At 38.8% G+C, this 17,114-nt stretch overlaps 1 protein-coding gene across 2 annotated transcripts; it reads right to left on the reverse strand.

Moving 5' to 3' along the window:
• Positions 1–14,979: 14,979 nt before the first annotated feature.
• Positions 14,980–17,088, reverse strand: mzt1 (mitotic spindle organizing protein 1). Of its 2 annotated transcripts, XM_056254343.1 has the most exons (4): positions 16,837–17,088; positions 16,565–16,710; positions 15,479–15,512; positions 14,980–15,441 (listed from the first exon to the last, which is right to left on the reverse strand). In XM_056254343.1, exons 1-3 carry the CDS (start codon positions 16,886–16,888, stop codon positions 15,483–15,485), a joined length of 228 nt encoding a protein of 75 aa, XP_056110318.1. In that variant the 5' UTR covers positions 16,889–17,088; the 3' UTR covers positions 14,980–15,441; positions 15,479–15,482. The 2 variants fall into 2 exon arrangements, with proteins under 2 accessions (XP_056110318.1, XP_056110317.1); XM_056254342.1 differs by having other exon boundaries at positions 14,980–15,512; positions 16,837–17,087.
• Positions 17,089–17,114: the final 26 nt, after the last annotated feature.

Genomic DNA, 17,114 nt, shown 5'->3' on the forward strand with positions numbered 1-17,114 from the left:
GTTACTGTATTTTTTAATCTTTGCTAATAAAAAATAAAGCTGTTTGTTCATGTTAGTTCCCAGTGCATTAACTAATGTTTTAATAAAGTGTTAGTAAATGTTGAAATTAAGAAAGATTAATAAATGCTATAAGCGCAGTTCATTATTAGTTAATGTTAACTAATGTAGTTAACTAATGCTAATGAACCTTATTGTAAAGTGTTACCAAAACTTTAATTAATGCTGTCAGGTAACAAATCTGCTTCACAGGTAAAATTATATGAATTGCTAATTGCAACATTGTTAGGCTCTCTGTGAGCCTCCTTGGTCACTGTTTAACCAGAGCGTTGTTAGGCCTCCTCTCGCTTACGAGTTGTAGGTTCTTTGTGAGCCTCATTGTAAGGCGTCCTGAGCGTGGGTGTAATCCTCTTGATTTAGAGAGTTGTCATGTTGAGGCCTCAAGAGCTCGGCTAGCTGTTTGCTAGGTTGTTAGGGTCTTTGTGAGCATCCCTGGCTACTGTGCTTTCATTCCGCAAAAGCTCCCCTAGAATAGTAATTGCGAGTTGTAGTCTCTCTTGGAGCCTCCTTGCAAGATATCCCATGCGTGGGGTATTGTTAGGTCTCCTCTTGATTTAGAGAGCCATCATACTGAGGTCTCCGCTCAGAGTTTCGTCTAAGTTTGCTAAGTGTTTAGGCTCTCTGTGAGCCTCCTTGGCTACTGCGAGCGTTGTCAGGCCTCCTCTCGCTATAGAGTTATATTTATTGAGGCCTCCGGTCTCTTGAGCTCTACTGGGATTGTGATTGAAAGTTGTAGGCTCTTTGTGAGCCTCCTTGCAAACTGTTCTGAGCGTGGAATATAGTTAGGTCTCCTCTCGATTTAGAAAGTCGTATTACTGAGGCCTCAGTTACTAGAGCTCGGCTAGGCAGGTAGTATACCGGGTTGTTAGGCTCTCTGGGAGACTGCCTGAATACTAAACCTTAAGTGTGGAGTGTTCCTTCTCTCATTATGAGAGTCATTGTATTGAGGCTGTATCTGCAGAGCTTTGCAAGCCAGTAGACTGAGCTTAGTTTTTTTTTTTTAGCTTTCTCTATATTGCCCTTGGGTTATACCCTTGAGCCATTGAGTGTTGCCTAGGCCTCTCTTTGAGGCCTCCACTCTTCAGGGCTGCCTTAACACAAGTTAGGCTCTCTGCGAGCCTCCTTGGACGCTGGCCTCCTCTCTTTGGAGCTATCCTGTTAAGGCCTCCGTTCTTGAGAAGCTCTGGTGTATGATTGTTGCCGGTGCACCTTAGGGATGAGGACTCATTTGAGTCCTTTGACTTAGCTCAGCCAATAGGGCACTCATCCTTTCAGCATGGGTATTCCTTTCCTCATAGCGACCTCTAGGGGACGCAGCGCGAGTTCCCTTTCAAAAGGGAACGTCTCAGGTTACGCATGTAACCATGGTTCCCTGAGAATAGGGAACGAGATGCTCTGTCCCCTTTCCAAGCTTCTGGCATTCTTGCACACGTCACCTTCAAGTCAAGTCAAGTCATCTTCATTTATATAGCGCTTTTAACAATGAATTGTTTCAAAGCAGCTTTACAGAGATAAACATATAATTTAAGGTAACAGATTGTTTTGGCGTTATAGCGGTTCTTGAATAATGTTACTTCCAGCTAAAGTTAACTTTGATTGATTCACCTCCGTCGAAATGATCAGACTTTAAACGCGAACCTGTGATTAACGCTGACGGCGTCCACATGCTCATTCAGAATTCTATAGTTATGTGCTTTTTAAAATATGTGCGCAGGTTTGTAATTCATACAACCCAGCCTAAACAAACTACTTTTCTTGCCTATAAATTTTGATACAGAATTTTGTTTTATTTTATCACTTCGGGGTACGCGAGCCGGAATTCACAGCGCTTTATCTGTAGAGTGGGAAAGGGATCCTCCATAGGGAGAGGATAGTGGATACTTCAGCACTGCATTGTCATCGGGTCCAGGCGAATCTCCTTCGTCAGATCTGGACACGGCCTGGATCCGGCAGGCTGCGGGAAAACCTCGGGATAAACAAAGACACTAATATTAGCGTAGATGCCATTCTTCTTATGATGTAGCGAGTACATCAAGATTTAAGGGAAGTGTTCCCAGTTCCGGCTGACCTAATCTATGCAGCCTAACATTGAATTTATAGAAGTCTATAATGTATTATGTGTATGCTAGGTCAAAGAGATGTGTTTTTAGTCTAGCTTTGAACTGACAGAGTGTGTCTGCTTCCCGGACAATGGTAGGAAGACTGTTCCAAAGTTTTGGTGCTAAATAGGAAAAGGATCTACCGCCAGCAGTCGATTTAGATATTCTAGGCATTATCAACTGGCCGGAATTTTGAGATCGCAATAGACGTGAAGGACTATAATGCGTTAAGAGCTCGCTCAAGTACTGCGGAGCTAAACCATTTAGTGCTTTGTAGGTAATCAACAATATTTTAAAATTTATACGATGTTTAATAGGGAGCCAATGCAGTGTTGACAGAACCGGGCTAATATGGTCATATTTCCTGGTTCTGGTAAGAACTCGAGCTGCGGCGTTTTGAACTATCTGTAGTTTGTTTATTAAGCGTGCAGGGCAACCACCCAGTAGAGCATTACAATAATCTAGCCTTGAGGTCATGAACGCATGGACTAATTGTTCGGCATTTCCCAATGAGAGCATATGGCGTAATTTAGATATATTTTTAAGATGGAAAAATGCAGTTTTACAGAAACTAGACACGTGGCTTTCAAAAGAAAGGTTGGTATCAAATAGCACACCCAGGTTCCTAACCGACGACGAAGACTTGACAGAGCAGCCATTAAGTGTTAGACAGTATTCTGGGTTATTACGTGTGGAAGTTTTTTGTCCAATAATTAGAATCTCTGTCTTTTCAGAATTTAGTAGTAGGAAATTACTAGTCATCCGATTTTTTATATCAGCTATGCATTCCGTTAATTTTGTGAATTGGTAAGTTTCGTTGGGTTTTGAAGAAATATACAGCTGAGTATCATCGGCATAACAGTGAAAGCTAACTCCATGTTTCCTAATGATATCTCCTAATGGTAGCATGTACAGAGTGAACAGCAGCGGTCCTAGTACTGAGCCTTGTGGTACGCCATACTGAACTTGTGATCGATAAGACATCTCTTCATTTACTGCTACAAACTGATAACGGTCAGTTAAGTATGATTTAAATATCATGCTAATGCAATTCCACTAATGCCAACATAGTTTTCTAGTCTATTTAAAAGAATGTTGTGGTCAATGGTGTCAAATGCAGCACTAAGATCGAGTAACACTAATAGAGAGATACAACCACGATCGGATGATAAGAGCAAATCATTTGTGACTCTAATGAGAGCGGTCTCAGTGCTATGGTACGGTCTAAATCCGGACTGAAAATCCTCGCAGATATCATTTCTTTCTAGAAAGGAACATAGTTGTGAAGATACTGCTTTTTCTAATATCTTTGACAGAAAAGGCAGATTCGAGATCGGCCTGTAATTGACTAATTCTGTAGGATCAAGTTGTGGTTTTTTAACAAGCGGTTTTATCATAGCCAGTTTAAAGGTTTTTGGTACGTATCCTAGAGACAAAGATGAATTAATGATATTAAGAAGAGGATATATGACCTCTGGAAACATCTCTTTCAGTAGCTTAGTCGGTATAGGATCTAACATACAAGTTGTCGATTTAGATGAATTAACGAGTTTGCAGAATTCTTCCTCTCCTATAGCAACAAATAAATCAAATTTTTCCTCAGGGAGACTACAATGCACTTCCTGATGCGATACTGTGGTAGACGGTTGCATAGTTATAATTTTGTCCCTGATATTATCAATCTTATAAGTGAAGAAGTTCATAAAGTCATCACTGCCGTGTTGCTTTGACACGTCTGAGCTTGAAGCTTTCTTTTTCGTTAGTTTAGCCACTGTTTCAAATAAATACCTAGGATTATGTTTATTTTCTTCTAATAGGTTTGAAAAATAAGCAGATCTAGCAGCTTTTAAAGCCTCTCTGTAAGCAATTGAGCTCTATTTCCACGAAATCCGAAATACCTCTAGTTTAGTTTTCTTCCAGTTGCGCTCCATTTTTCTGGCTGCTCTCTTTAGGGCCTGAGTGTGCTCGCTGTACCAAGGCGTTGGACTATTTTCTTTAATCTTCTTTAAGCGCAACGGAGCAACTGCGTCTAAAGTGCTGGAAAAGAGAGAGTTAAACGTTTCTGTTGCAATATCGAGTTCTTCTAAGCTATCTGGGATGCTGAGATGATGAAACTGATTAGGAAGATTATTGATAAAGCAATCTTAAGTGGCAGAAGTTATAGGTCTAACGTATTTATAACACGGAGTCGGCTTTGCAGCCTTGGCTAAATGTAATTTACATGAGACTAGATAATGATCTGAGATGTTATCGCTCTGCTGCAGAATTTCAACAGCATCAACATCTATTCCATGTGATAATATTAGATCTAGAGTATGATTACGACAATGAGTAGGCTAGGTCCTGACACGTGTTGTCTAACTCCAATTGAGTTTACAATGTCTTTAAATGCCAATCCCAAAGCATCTTTTTCATTATCTACATGTATATTAAAATCACCAACAATTAGTACTTTATCTGCAGCCAATACTAAATCTGATAGAAAGTCCGCAAATTCTTTGATAAAATCTTTATGGTGCCCTGGTGGCCTGTACACAGTAGCCAGCAGAATTCTCAAATGTGATTTATCGTTTACACTATATATTTTTACATTAAGCACCAATACTTCAAAAGAAGTATATTTAAAGCTACATTTCTTAGTGGTTTTGAAAATATTACTATAAATTACAGCAACACCTCCCCCTTTGCCTTTCAGACGAGGTTCATTTTTATAACTGTAATCTTGTGGGGTTGACTCATTTAAAATAATGTAATCGTTTGGTTTTAGCCAGGTTTCTGTCAAACACAGCATATCAAGATTATAATCTGAAATCATATCATTAACTATAAGAGATTTTGAAGTAAGGGATCGAATATTCAGCAACCCAAGCTTTATCATTTGCTCATCTGTATTATATCTGTTTTTTATTTGTTGAACATCAATTAAATTTTTAACCTGACGTTTTTTGGATTTCCAAATTCGGGGAACAGACACAGTCTCTATATGAGGATATCTAGGTGAAAGAGGCTCTATGTGATGGGATTTATCTGACCTTGGTGACGTGAGGCCGCTAGCAGACGGTCGGTTTAGCCAGTCTGTCTGCTTCCTGACCTGAGCCCCAGATTGTCATGTTTTAGCTCTAAGACTATGAGCCAAATTACTAGAGAGAAGAGCAGCACCAGCCCAGGAGGGATGGATACCATCTCTTTTCAACAGATCAGGCTTGCCCCAAAAACTTTTCCAATTGTCTATGAATTTTATATTATTCTGCGGACACCACTTCGACAGCCAACCATTCAGTGAGGCCAATCGGCTAACTATCTCATCACTCCTGCGTACAGGAAGGGGGCCAGAGCAAATTACAGTGCCTGACATCGTACTTACGAGTTCACACACCTCCTTAATATTAATTTTGGTGATCTCCGACTGGCGGAGTCGAACATCATTAGTGCCGACATGAATAATGATCTTAGAGAATTTACGATTAGCATTAGCCAGCACTTTTAAATTTGCTTTGATGTCAGGCGCTCTGGCTCCCGGCAAACATGTGACTATGGTGGCTGGTGTCTCTATTTTCACGTTCCGTGTGATCGAATCACCAATTACCAGGGCACAATCAACAGAATTCTCAGTGGGTGTTTCACTGAGTGGGGCAAATCGATTTGTTATGGGAATCGGAACGGAAGAGTGGTTCTTTGATCCGCGACTAGAGCGGTGATCTCTCACAGTAACCCATCTGCCCTGCTGCACGGGCTCTACTTCAGCCGGAACTGAATCATGTAAAGAGTTCACTATGCTAGGCGCATCCAAAACACTATCTAAAGATCTAGCATTCTTACCATCCTCAATTAAAGTTTGGATGCGTGTCTCTAGTTCTGAAATCTTCTCCGTCAGCCTGACTGTCTCCTTGCATTTATCACATATAAATCCTATATTGCCATCGGAGAAGGCTATACTAAACATATGACATGTGACACAGGTGACAATAACAGGACAAGAAGACATTACTCACCGTGTTTGTTGACTGATTTCTTACTTACCTGGACTTTATGAACTCAAAAGGCGCGGGCGCGCGAGAGAAAATAAATATATAAATGAGCGCACGGGTGGCGCGTTAGCAGGCTAACGTTAGCGAGTTACTAGCGTGCTGTGTTAACAATAACGGAAGCTAGAGATGTAAGGTTAATCTGAGATGTTGGGTAAGCTGTATTTAGTAGTATAAACAACTAGATAGTAAATGATGGCTCAAAACATAAAGAAATACGAGGCTCAGGCGGAGCTTACAGCCTCGAAGCAAACAAACACACAGCAGGCAGCGAGGCAGACAGGAGCAATCGATCAGCGATCAGACCAGAATCAAAATTATATATATCAAAGTATATATCCACTTCCACCTTCAGACAAGAAGTGGATGAGGTATTTCTCAGGTGCCCTTTTATACACGGTCGCACTGGTGATGACGTTATAGGCTGCCGCCTGTCAATGAGAAGTTCATTGCCATGTTTAGATTCATACTAGCGACCCCTGAACGCAGCGTCTTGTTCCCTATTCTCAGGGAACCATGGTTACATGCATAACCTGAGACGTTTCCATCCATCCATCCATCCATCATGAATTCCTTTTTGACAATTGCTTAAAAAGGAAAGTTATTAAAAATAGGGCCAATGTACTGTATTAATGTACGAAAAAGAATTTGACCTGTATTTTGAATTACACATTGCAATGTGTTTTATGGATAAAAGCAATGTCCATAAACTTAAAGATATTTTTGCATGTTTTAAGCAAACACACAAATAAACACACAAATTAAATGATTTGAGTGGTGTCCCCTCATCCACAACGTATCTCCAATATGCATGCTCAGTAATAGACGCAGCAATTTGAGGTTCAAAAAGGCTTATAGTCTTTATAACTTAGCCATGTATCTTTATAAAAGCCAACTCAAGCTGTCCACTTTAAGGTAAATACGGTATTACAATTTTACATCATAAATACATTCCATATTAAATTCAAAATGATTAATTCTCAAATCAAAGCAAGACATGTGATCATGGCAGATAAGCAAGGTGGATTTGTTCTGCCTTAAACTGAGCATTCTTAATAGCCTGCCAGTTAAGTGCCACTCCCATCATCAAACTTGACATCATAAGTTCTCACTATTGAACATTATAAGATTGCTCATACTAAATTACCTAAAATATTTACTTTAATACTTTCTTAACCTTAATCTCAACTTTTTTCTACATTACATTAAACAACTTTTAAAATAGAGTGTGGCAAAACAGAAGTTGGATTTTTTACAGTGTGTAATCTTTAGAGAGATATAGCCGTTGTATGAGCTGAGCTCTGTGTGTCAACTATAGTCCCTGCCTTCAAAGTATATAGAACTATTAAATATTGTCCTGTCCAAATGTCTTTTGTCCTTCATTCTATTTTTACTTCAAGTGAATCGCCTATAGAAACTCAGTCCACATCATTTCAGCTGGCTCAAGGCAATATACTGTTGTTGGTTATGGATGCTGTTACTTAAACAACTGAAATATAGTCATGCAATGACATCTAAAGCTCTGTGTGCAGTGCAACGAACTGGGCTTGATAGAAAATGACAGGTTGCTTCTGGTCCTGTCGACAATAATAGGCTATATGACTTACTCAAGCCTGCAGAGAAATATTTCGGTAGCAGATCAAATGCATGAGGCCTAAATATCATTCCATCCACTCTAATTAGACAAATAAAGATGTATTAAATGCTAAAGCTCAATTGAGAAATCCCTTGAGGGAGCAGGTCAATGAGTCACAGCATTGGGAAGAGCACACCAAACATCATCAACATCATCCTCATATTTCCTGTCTAAAGCAGTAGCACTTGAGGTTGTCTTTTCCTTTAACAGTGTTGGTGATTCAAATGAGCACGAGGGCAGAAAGCATTGTATGATTATTAATGGGAAAAGATTATGCTCACGGGGGTGAGGGATTAGTTTAGCGACCTTCACAACACTAATTGAAACAAGTATGGAGACTCTGCGGCACAGTAATCAACTAAAACACGGGATCATTAATCATTATAAATAGCGCTGTCACAACACAAGCATTAGTATTATCAACCCCTTTTGTTTGTCTAGTGGGAAGCTCGGCTCGGACGCGTGGTAAATGTCCGGTGCGGAGGTTAATGTGAGTCGAAGTGGCATTTAAACGGCGCCGCTGATCAAACGGGCAATGAGGTGACACGCTTCGCACACGTTCATTTGCAGCTAATGGAAATTGATGCACTTCTGATGAAGTTACTAACAGGCTTGACATCCGGAAGAGTTCAAGTCTGTTGGGAGTAGAGATTTTTTTGACATTCCAAATGAGAGGGTAAAGGATATTATTAAGCGGGAAAGAAAAGTAGGCCTACTTTACTCTTAGAGGATCTTTTGACAGGTGTGGCAGCTGCGCAAAAATTAATTGAAGCCAATTGAGACGTTGGCTGTGTCCGAAATCACCCCCTGTAACCTTTAATAGGGCACTATTTGAGGGGACAGCCATTTGTAGTGGTGTCCGAAACCATGGACGTTACTGAGTGCACTCATTCAATCCCACAATGCACCGCAATAACGAGTGTACAACTGGTGTACGCTCAACGGCTAGTGAATACCCATAATACACTGTGAGAGTCGCGCGTCCAATGAATTCCCGCGTTTGACCAGAAGATGGCGCCCGCAGCTGAATCATCTCTCCATCCATTTTCCAAACCGCTGGTGGTCCAATGTGGCTACATCGTAATAGAGTGCTGCAAGTATAACGTCACTTTGTAGGCCAACCGTTAGTTAGCATCACACTAGTTCCCTCAACAAAAACCCAATAGGATTGTCCCATAGGCTTTTGTATTATCGCTAAAACCAAGCTGTGTTCAACAAAAGTTTATGATACTTGCACGTTTTGTCCATCAAGATCATTTTCACCGATGAACACAATTTATATGAAGTAAAAAGCTAAAGCTATAAATGAACTACACCACACGGTCGCTCGACTTCAACGTCACCCCCAAGCTTCCGACAACTCTTTCAGTTTTTATCCAAAAACATTTTCCCAGAACGTATGAGTTAGAATAGTTTGTAAGAGCACAATTATAACCATAACGATGGTGTAAAAGCGGACTGGGCTTACCCGTTCAGCGTGATGACGTTTACTTTCCTCGACAGCCTTTGTAGTCTCATTTAGCTACTTGTTAGCAACCGCTTAAAAAAAATATACGTGGGGTAATATTGATGTATTTTATGTCGTAGAATAAAATGTGTCTTGAGCTTGTTCACCACAGACCTTATTCGCCTTTGGCTAAGCCCCGCCCCCCTTAGTTACTGTTGCTAAGTCCGACAAACAAACTTCATCTGGGCTCTGGTATCAACATGGCTTATGCTGTGACAGCTCTTCCTGCTGAAATTGTATCAAACTTTTATAAAGCAGCAAATAAAGTGTCCGATAGAAGTAGGCAAAAGGGGCTGCAATATACGTTCGAAGGCTATATTCACGACATACAGGTGAAACGCAAGGAACAAGGCATCCAAATAGAGGCAAAAGCATACCGGTCACAGTCAAAAAATTAACCACCGCATATCCTACTAATCGAGACGGAGGCTGGGACTAACAATATCAAGGAGCAACACTGTTCATGCAAGCTGGGTGAGTCTCCTATCACTTCTATAATCGTTATTACAAAGCAAACGGACTACGCGAGTATAACGTTGTATTTATTAGAAGCGTGTGCTATGACACTTATCAGGATTTGACTTCGGTTTGGGAAGGGAAAAAAACGGACACCCCCCTCCAACCTCTCTGGGAAACGTGTATCGGTGTTACAAATGCCCCAGGCACAACGTTTAACCATATTTTTGATAAAACTACGACGGTAATAGCCTGCCGAGACCAAAAATAAGAGACGCCTGTGTTAAAGTCAATGGAGCACTGTGAAAAAGTGTCGGACATCTGTGGGAGCTCGTTCTTGGCTGCGCTGTGATTGGTCAATCTACATTCTAGGGTGTGGCTTAGCCAAAGGCGAATTTCAGCCATTTAACCAAAACCCTATTTAAAAACCCCATTAACTTCGGGACGATGGAACAGGATGTGCTACAATGCTAACTCGCTTCTGCGTTTTGGCTTACAAAGTGTTACCTGCACCACTCTATATCATACAGGTATAAATTCCTTTTTAATAACTGGGTTTCAGTCACGTGATTATGATGTCGCGCGAAATTCAGATGGAGTTATTGGGAGTGAAGAGCGCAATGGACGAGATGGAGGAAAGTCCGTACTGTACTACTTTACACGCTATTACAAGAGAAAGATATAAACAAAAAATCAAACATATGTTGGACGTGATCCTTACGTTATGAAGAGGAGCGATTTTCAACTGAATTGAAAGATTTTCCTGCCATCGAGGCGATAGATATCAGCAACTACCTCGTCTTACAGACATACTTTGACTTTACAAAGTTCGTAAACGTTACACAAACATAGCCACTTAAGTTGTATTAACTCACCTTTGACGATCACTGCACAAACGGGCATTTTCCCATTCGGCTCCTCCCGACCGCAGACGTAGGTTTGCAAGCCGTTTTCCCGGAGTTTTTCGGTCAATTTCTTGCATTTCCCCCCCTTATGAACAACAACTTTTGGTGCACGATAAAAAACTCCTCGTGGTTTGATCGATTTAAGTAACCATAAACGACGCAAAACAGGCATTTTGAGTTTGTTATAGTGCTTTCTAAATACAGCAAATCACTTCCTGCCCTCCATTTGCATTTCGCGCCATGGCAACGCAGTGGCGTGACGTCATATGAAAACAAGCTATTGATTATTAGATTGTTTAATTACAGTTTATCAGTGGCGGGCCGTGCATTTCACACCTAGGCCTTCTGTCCTACCTGAATTAATAACTTTTAATAGTGTAGCAGCAGTGCAAAGACTCTATAATTGTTGTTTTTATTTTGCACCGGCAGTTATTGGGTTAATGCGGTGAGTTTGGAAAAGGCCGGTAGAAAGAAACGAGCGTGTAAGTTCGGCTGGTGCGCTTGCGTTCCGATTATAAGTTCAGAAACGGAGCCTCCCTTATCTTGTCGTTCAATGGTTACAATAGTGTATGGATGTTTGAAAAAAAATTAAGTTTCGATCATAAATTTAAAAGAAAAATTAAGAAGAAAATCATATTCACCACGGGAAAAAAAGCATTATACTCAGCAAAACTACTGATTATTTTTTACACAAAATCCATCCTTATTTCTTTCCTCAGGAAGACTTAAATTACTCTGTTGTACAGGCTATCTGTGCGTTTCAGTTCCAACAATAACGAGTCTAATGCTGAAAGTCGAGTCCCGTCATATTTCTAGCATAAGTTTTAATTCGCTTTAGAGAGTGTCTGCTCGACAGAAGCAGTGGACACAGTCACCGCATAACCTGACGATGTGTACCGCTGTCCCATGCTCCCACACAGAGTTTTGAACGAAAGCAATGAGATCAGCGGGACTTTTGCCTTCAAAATCATTCGTGGCATAACTTACATTAGTCAGTTTTTACCCGGACAGATCGAAGAGTTCCGTGACTCTGCGTTAAGCTCAGGCTGAATAAGGGATTTTTTCCGGTAGGTTTGAACCTGCTGGGGGGTCGAGGAGGGAAAGAAACATTAATTTGTGGGTTGAAAAACTATTAAATCTACAGGAATATATTTTAGTTTGCAGTTCGCTACAGATGCGTATAGCCTACTGACTACCAGTAACAGTACGCGCTCTGAGCATCCAATCAAAGAACGTGAAAATGCCGACGTTATTGTATGCCTGCTAGATGGCCCCGCTGCAGTCAAATCGAAATCTGATTGGCTGATTAAATCTGACTGCTTATCTGATTGGTTAAAGCAACGGTTTCATTGCCATTCATTGTAAGTTACAGGCGCCCGCACTGTCGATTCTGAAGGCCTGAGGGCAGATTTCTTTGACCCTGGCAACGCATGATGGCTGAAATATGATTGGATAAAAGCGCTAAAATAAACATACACTACTGGAAGCAGAGCAACCAAGAGAAAAGCTATAAAATTAAGAGAATGAACTATTGGGAATAATTGAATACTCATTCATGGAAAAAATATATTAAACTGCAAGTCAGTGATTCTGATAGTGTTTAGGCCAGCAGAGAAGGCCTTGCTGGCCCTGACGGCCCACCACTGCAGTTTATGTATGCTAATTTGCATGACAGAGTTCAAGATATTTTTGAATAAGACACAAAATCAAGTCTATGAAACTTGTCAAAACTCTGCGTAAATATAACAAGCGTATCGGTGCACACTTGTTTAAACAGCACACACACCCGGACATTTGACTGCACGTCACTTTTTTTACATTATTGATAGCTTTCAATCGCAATGCAACGGACCGGTCGACGAGACATAAACTAAGCCTTGAAATAAAAGGGTTACTGAGCTGTTTACACTTAAATTACACCTACATTAATATTTAAGTAACTTATATTGATTGCTATCAGGATGTGAAGACAGTTTAAAACAGTAGGCTATAACAAAAAGTGTTTATAAAACATACCCTACCTTTAACGTTTCCACCATTAGCTACTGCAGACAGGCATGTGTAAGACAACTTTATGTGAACAAAGTACACACAAAGTGTACTGGCAAGTAAAAAAAGACATCTTACACAAACTTTTTTTTTTTTTTTAAGAAATAATAGTTTTATTCATCACGGATGAATTAAATTGATCAAAAGTGACACAAAGGCACAACTTTACATTATATATATATATATATATAATGTATTTTATATTCATTATATATATATATATATTTATAATATATATATATATATATAATTACATTTTATATATATAAATCTGTTTATGTTCTTTTGAATTTTCTATTCATCAAAGAATGCTGAAAAAACCATCATGACTTCAAATATTAAACGGCACAATTGTTTTCCTCTGTGATAATAATAAGAAATGTTATTTGAGCACCAAATCAGCATATTACAATGATTTCTGAATCATGTGACTGAAGATTTGGGTAATAGTTGCTGAAAATTCAGCTTGGCCATCACAGAATTTTGTAAAAAAAAATTATTAATATAGAAAATGGCTGCTTTAAATTGTAACAATATTTCACAATATTAAAAGTTTTACTGTATTTTTGATGCAATAAATGCAGCCTTGATTTGCAAAACAGACGTCTTTTAAAAACATTTAAAACATCTTACCAAACTTTTGACAGTGTGTTCATGAAAGGGCTATTGTAGACACTTGCTAAAGTCATATTGTGATTACTTGTTATAAAAATATGATAAAGAAACTTAAGTTTGGAGGAGTTTGTAGCCCAAGCAGGGTCAAGAGCTATACTTAAATAGGTATTCAGGGAGTAAAATGGCTGAGCACACATTCCAAAAAAGGTCAAAGGCCCTGTTATTTTTAAAGGCATTATGTAGAACAAAAATAATGGATTCTAACCCACAATTATACATTTTAAACTTTCAATTAACCTTGCACAAGGGTATTCTCATTTCCATCAGCTTTAGATTAATACCAGTTGTTTATCACATACCTGTGAACAAAGAACCCTGTTGCATTGCATGCATCATTTAGAAGGTTAAAACACAATTATTAAATTTAAAGCTAAACTATTGATAATTACATACTTGAACACACATAATTCCCATTTAATAACAAACATTTCATTAACCTACACCAAACACAAGGGAATTTACATAAACAGTTACTGAAGGTGGATGCTATTACAGAGCTTAGCATTGTTTTTTTAATTGCTTTGCTAATTAAAGCAATTAATGCATGAATTAAAGGATGGGAATATGATAATTACACATCAACCTCAGAATACCTAATTGTGTTATTTGGTTTCATCCTTTTTAAAAGAAGTTCAATTAGCCAAAGTTAGTGTATAAGCTCACTACGTCTTTTTTTTTTGAACATCAACTTCTTCCACTCTAAAAGAACTATTGAAGTCAGATGCATATTGTTTGGAGACCGATGGTCACTCAAACAAAGCTGACAAAAATGATTCGATGGTACTGATGAGCGATATCACTGTCACAGTGGCAACCTTTATGATACTGATTCACAGTGAGGAATAAACTACCCCATTGTTGCGCATCATTAACCGGCCTCATGAAGAGACACGCCTGGTCCGCTTTAGTTGATAACACCTGTCATTCCAACAAGCGGTCGCAATCATTCTCCACATGCTGTTTGTGTCTTTGTTAAAGGTGATTCAACGGAGGCCTGAAGATGGTGCATCCTTGACCCATGCTACAACTAAAACAGGTGGCATTTCATCCACAAAGTCAACAAATGTTTGAGGGACTACCATCGAAACACTCTTAAAAGTGTAATAGATTCGAACATAACAGGACTCAACTGCAGCCTTTTCCCATTCAACTAAAGTTAGGAATAGGAATCATGAAATTGACATTAACCCAGACAACATTCTCCTGAGAATTTCTCCTTGAAAAGTGACTGGATTAGAGTAAATGTTTAGCAATAAGAGCAAACATAAGGTGGAGGTGATTACAGACACACAAATGAATTCTCACTGCAGGAGTGAAACATTATGCCTCCTATCTGCAGGAACCAAGGACACAGCCACCTCTCCCTCTCAGCACGGCTGGGTGTTAATGAAGCTTGTGCCTTTTGGGCTGATCTAAGAGCCATGCCGCTTTTACCAAACGTGACCTTAAACATTCCCGGCCAAATTCTGGTGTCAGATCTGAGCAATACAAGCACCTGTGACATTGAGAACAGGCTTGATGATCCAATTAAACTGCTACTGTTTTGAAGAGAATAAGAACGAAAGAAGAATTTGGCCATGACGTTTAGTACAAATGTTTAAAATAAAGAAAGACATCTTAAAAGATTGATATTACAATGCTACGTTACAATACAAAGCACAAGCAGTCAATTAATTAACTATAAATGCACTGATGTCGCCATCGTGTGGATGAAATACACAAATGCACATGGCTGTACAGATAAAATGCCTTTGAGGGGTCAGCCAGAGACCATATCAATAAAAAGAGCATGTTTCATACAGTTAGGGTAAAAAAACAACAACATTTTACTGACTTAACCTGCAGCAAAACCCAACAAAAAATGCATTATAGTTATTTGTATACACAACGTTAAATGGACAAAAAGATAAGGCAAAATGCTTGAACAGTCCAACTGTACATACTGAGGCACATGAAAGTAGGCCAAACAAGGCAAAACCAACTACTTTCACACATTAATCATAGGTATATGCTTATATACAGTGTATCATGCAGTTTTTTCTTAAACTGCTTTGTCAGAGATGAATTTTAGACTCATCCTTGACTAGTGCTGTTTTCAGAAGCCTGAAAAAGATCAAACAAAAAGGACAGTTAATGATAAGACAAATTTAAGTGTGCAAGTCCTATTAAAGTTTTTTTTTCTTAGTAGGTAGTGCACTTTTTTAAAGTGCAAATATACCCCTATAGCTATAATATATATATATATTTAAAAAATATATATATAGCATGTCACACCATAGGGCCGTGGTTCTCAACCAAGGAAACGGGGCCTACCTTCGAGAGGGCTGCAGAATGCCTTATAAATTTTTTTTTATATATATATATATATATATTTAAATTATTATATATTAAAATAACATAACCTGAAGCTATGTATATGGTTTAGATTATTTTATCCCCCTCAACAACTGTTGTTGTTTTTTATTGTTAATATATTGAGACTTCCAGTTTGTGGTAAAAAAAAAATTTGCTTTGTCATAATTAAAGCGGAAATGCCATCCATGCATTCTCTAAACCACTTGAGCTATGTAGGGTCGCAGAATAAATACTCATGTCCGTGGAATTGTTTTTAGAGAGAAACACTGTAGAAAATGTAAAAATAAATAAATATTATAATAAACTAAATTTGATTCAAATAAAAATACTAATATAAACAAGTAAAAATTTATTAAAATAATAAATAAATTGGTTTTTGTTTTGGAATTTAAAATTTGAATAAAGAATGCATTCAACAGTACAGCACTATTACGCATAAAAACGTAATGTGACATTATATAAAATAAATATTTCCCTAGCAATCTTTTACACACTCATTAATTTTTCCAGTTTTAGCACATTTATACATGGAAATGTAAAGCTGCCTTTTAAATGTTAGGAATCGGATGGGGGACCGTGGCATCTAAGTGATTGAAACCCCATGCTTTAATAGGTTGCGTCTGGCAGACTTCACCTAATTTCCCAGATTACTGATGCAAGAAAATCAATATACTCATGATTTTGCATCTTCAAAAGGGAGAGTGGGTAAAAACAGAGTGGGGAGAAGCAGAAATAAGACCGTCTGGTCTGAACAACGAAAGACTGTCACCACAAATCTACTGCTGCATTAGTGTTAGCACCTTTAACGAGTCAGAGGCTCTTCTGAGCTCTTTGATGACTGATGACAGGGCTTCGGGATTGATCCCTTGCTCACAGAGACGGACACATATCGACAAGGACTCCATGTCCAATCCTGTATTCAGAAGCCTTGATATCTCCAGGAGAACTGAAAATGAAAGAAGAAGCCACAATAGTCGTCCAGTGGTTCATTCGATGATTAACCAATATGATTCACAACAAATAATAATAATAAAAAAAAAAACTTCGCCCTAAACATTTGTCTCAATCTTACCATCCATAGTCTCCCGGACAGCATTCATGTTTGCGCTCGCGGGATTGGCCATGGTGCTATCGTGCTAAAGCTATTTAATTACTTAACGACAATAACAAAGCACTATCTTTCATTCAGATGACCCTGACACGTCTTTTGCTGATAGTCCCTGGTATCTTCCCCGCATTTGCGAAATAAACATTAAACAAAATACATTGCAAACTAACTGAGAGTCGTTTTATTTACACCTCCCGCTTGTTGTTGTGGTAATCCTTTCAATAAAGTTGTAAACGTTCGAA

This window comes from Rhinichthys klamathensis, unplaced genomic scaffold (assembly GCF_029890125.1).
Source record: "Rhinichthys klamathensis goyatoka isolate OS25496 unplaced genomic scaffold, OSU_Roscu_1.1 h1tg000111l_1, whole genome shotgun sequence".
NCBI classification, from domain to species: domain Eukaryota; kingdom Metazoa; phylum Chordata; class Actinopteri; order Cypriniformes; family Leuciscidae; genus Rhinichthys; species Rhinichthys klamathensis.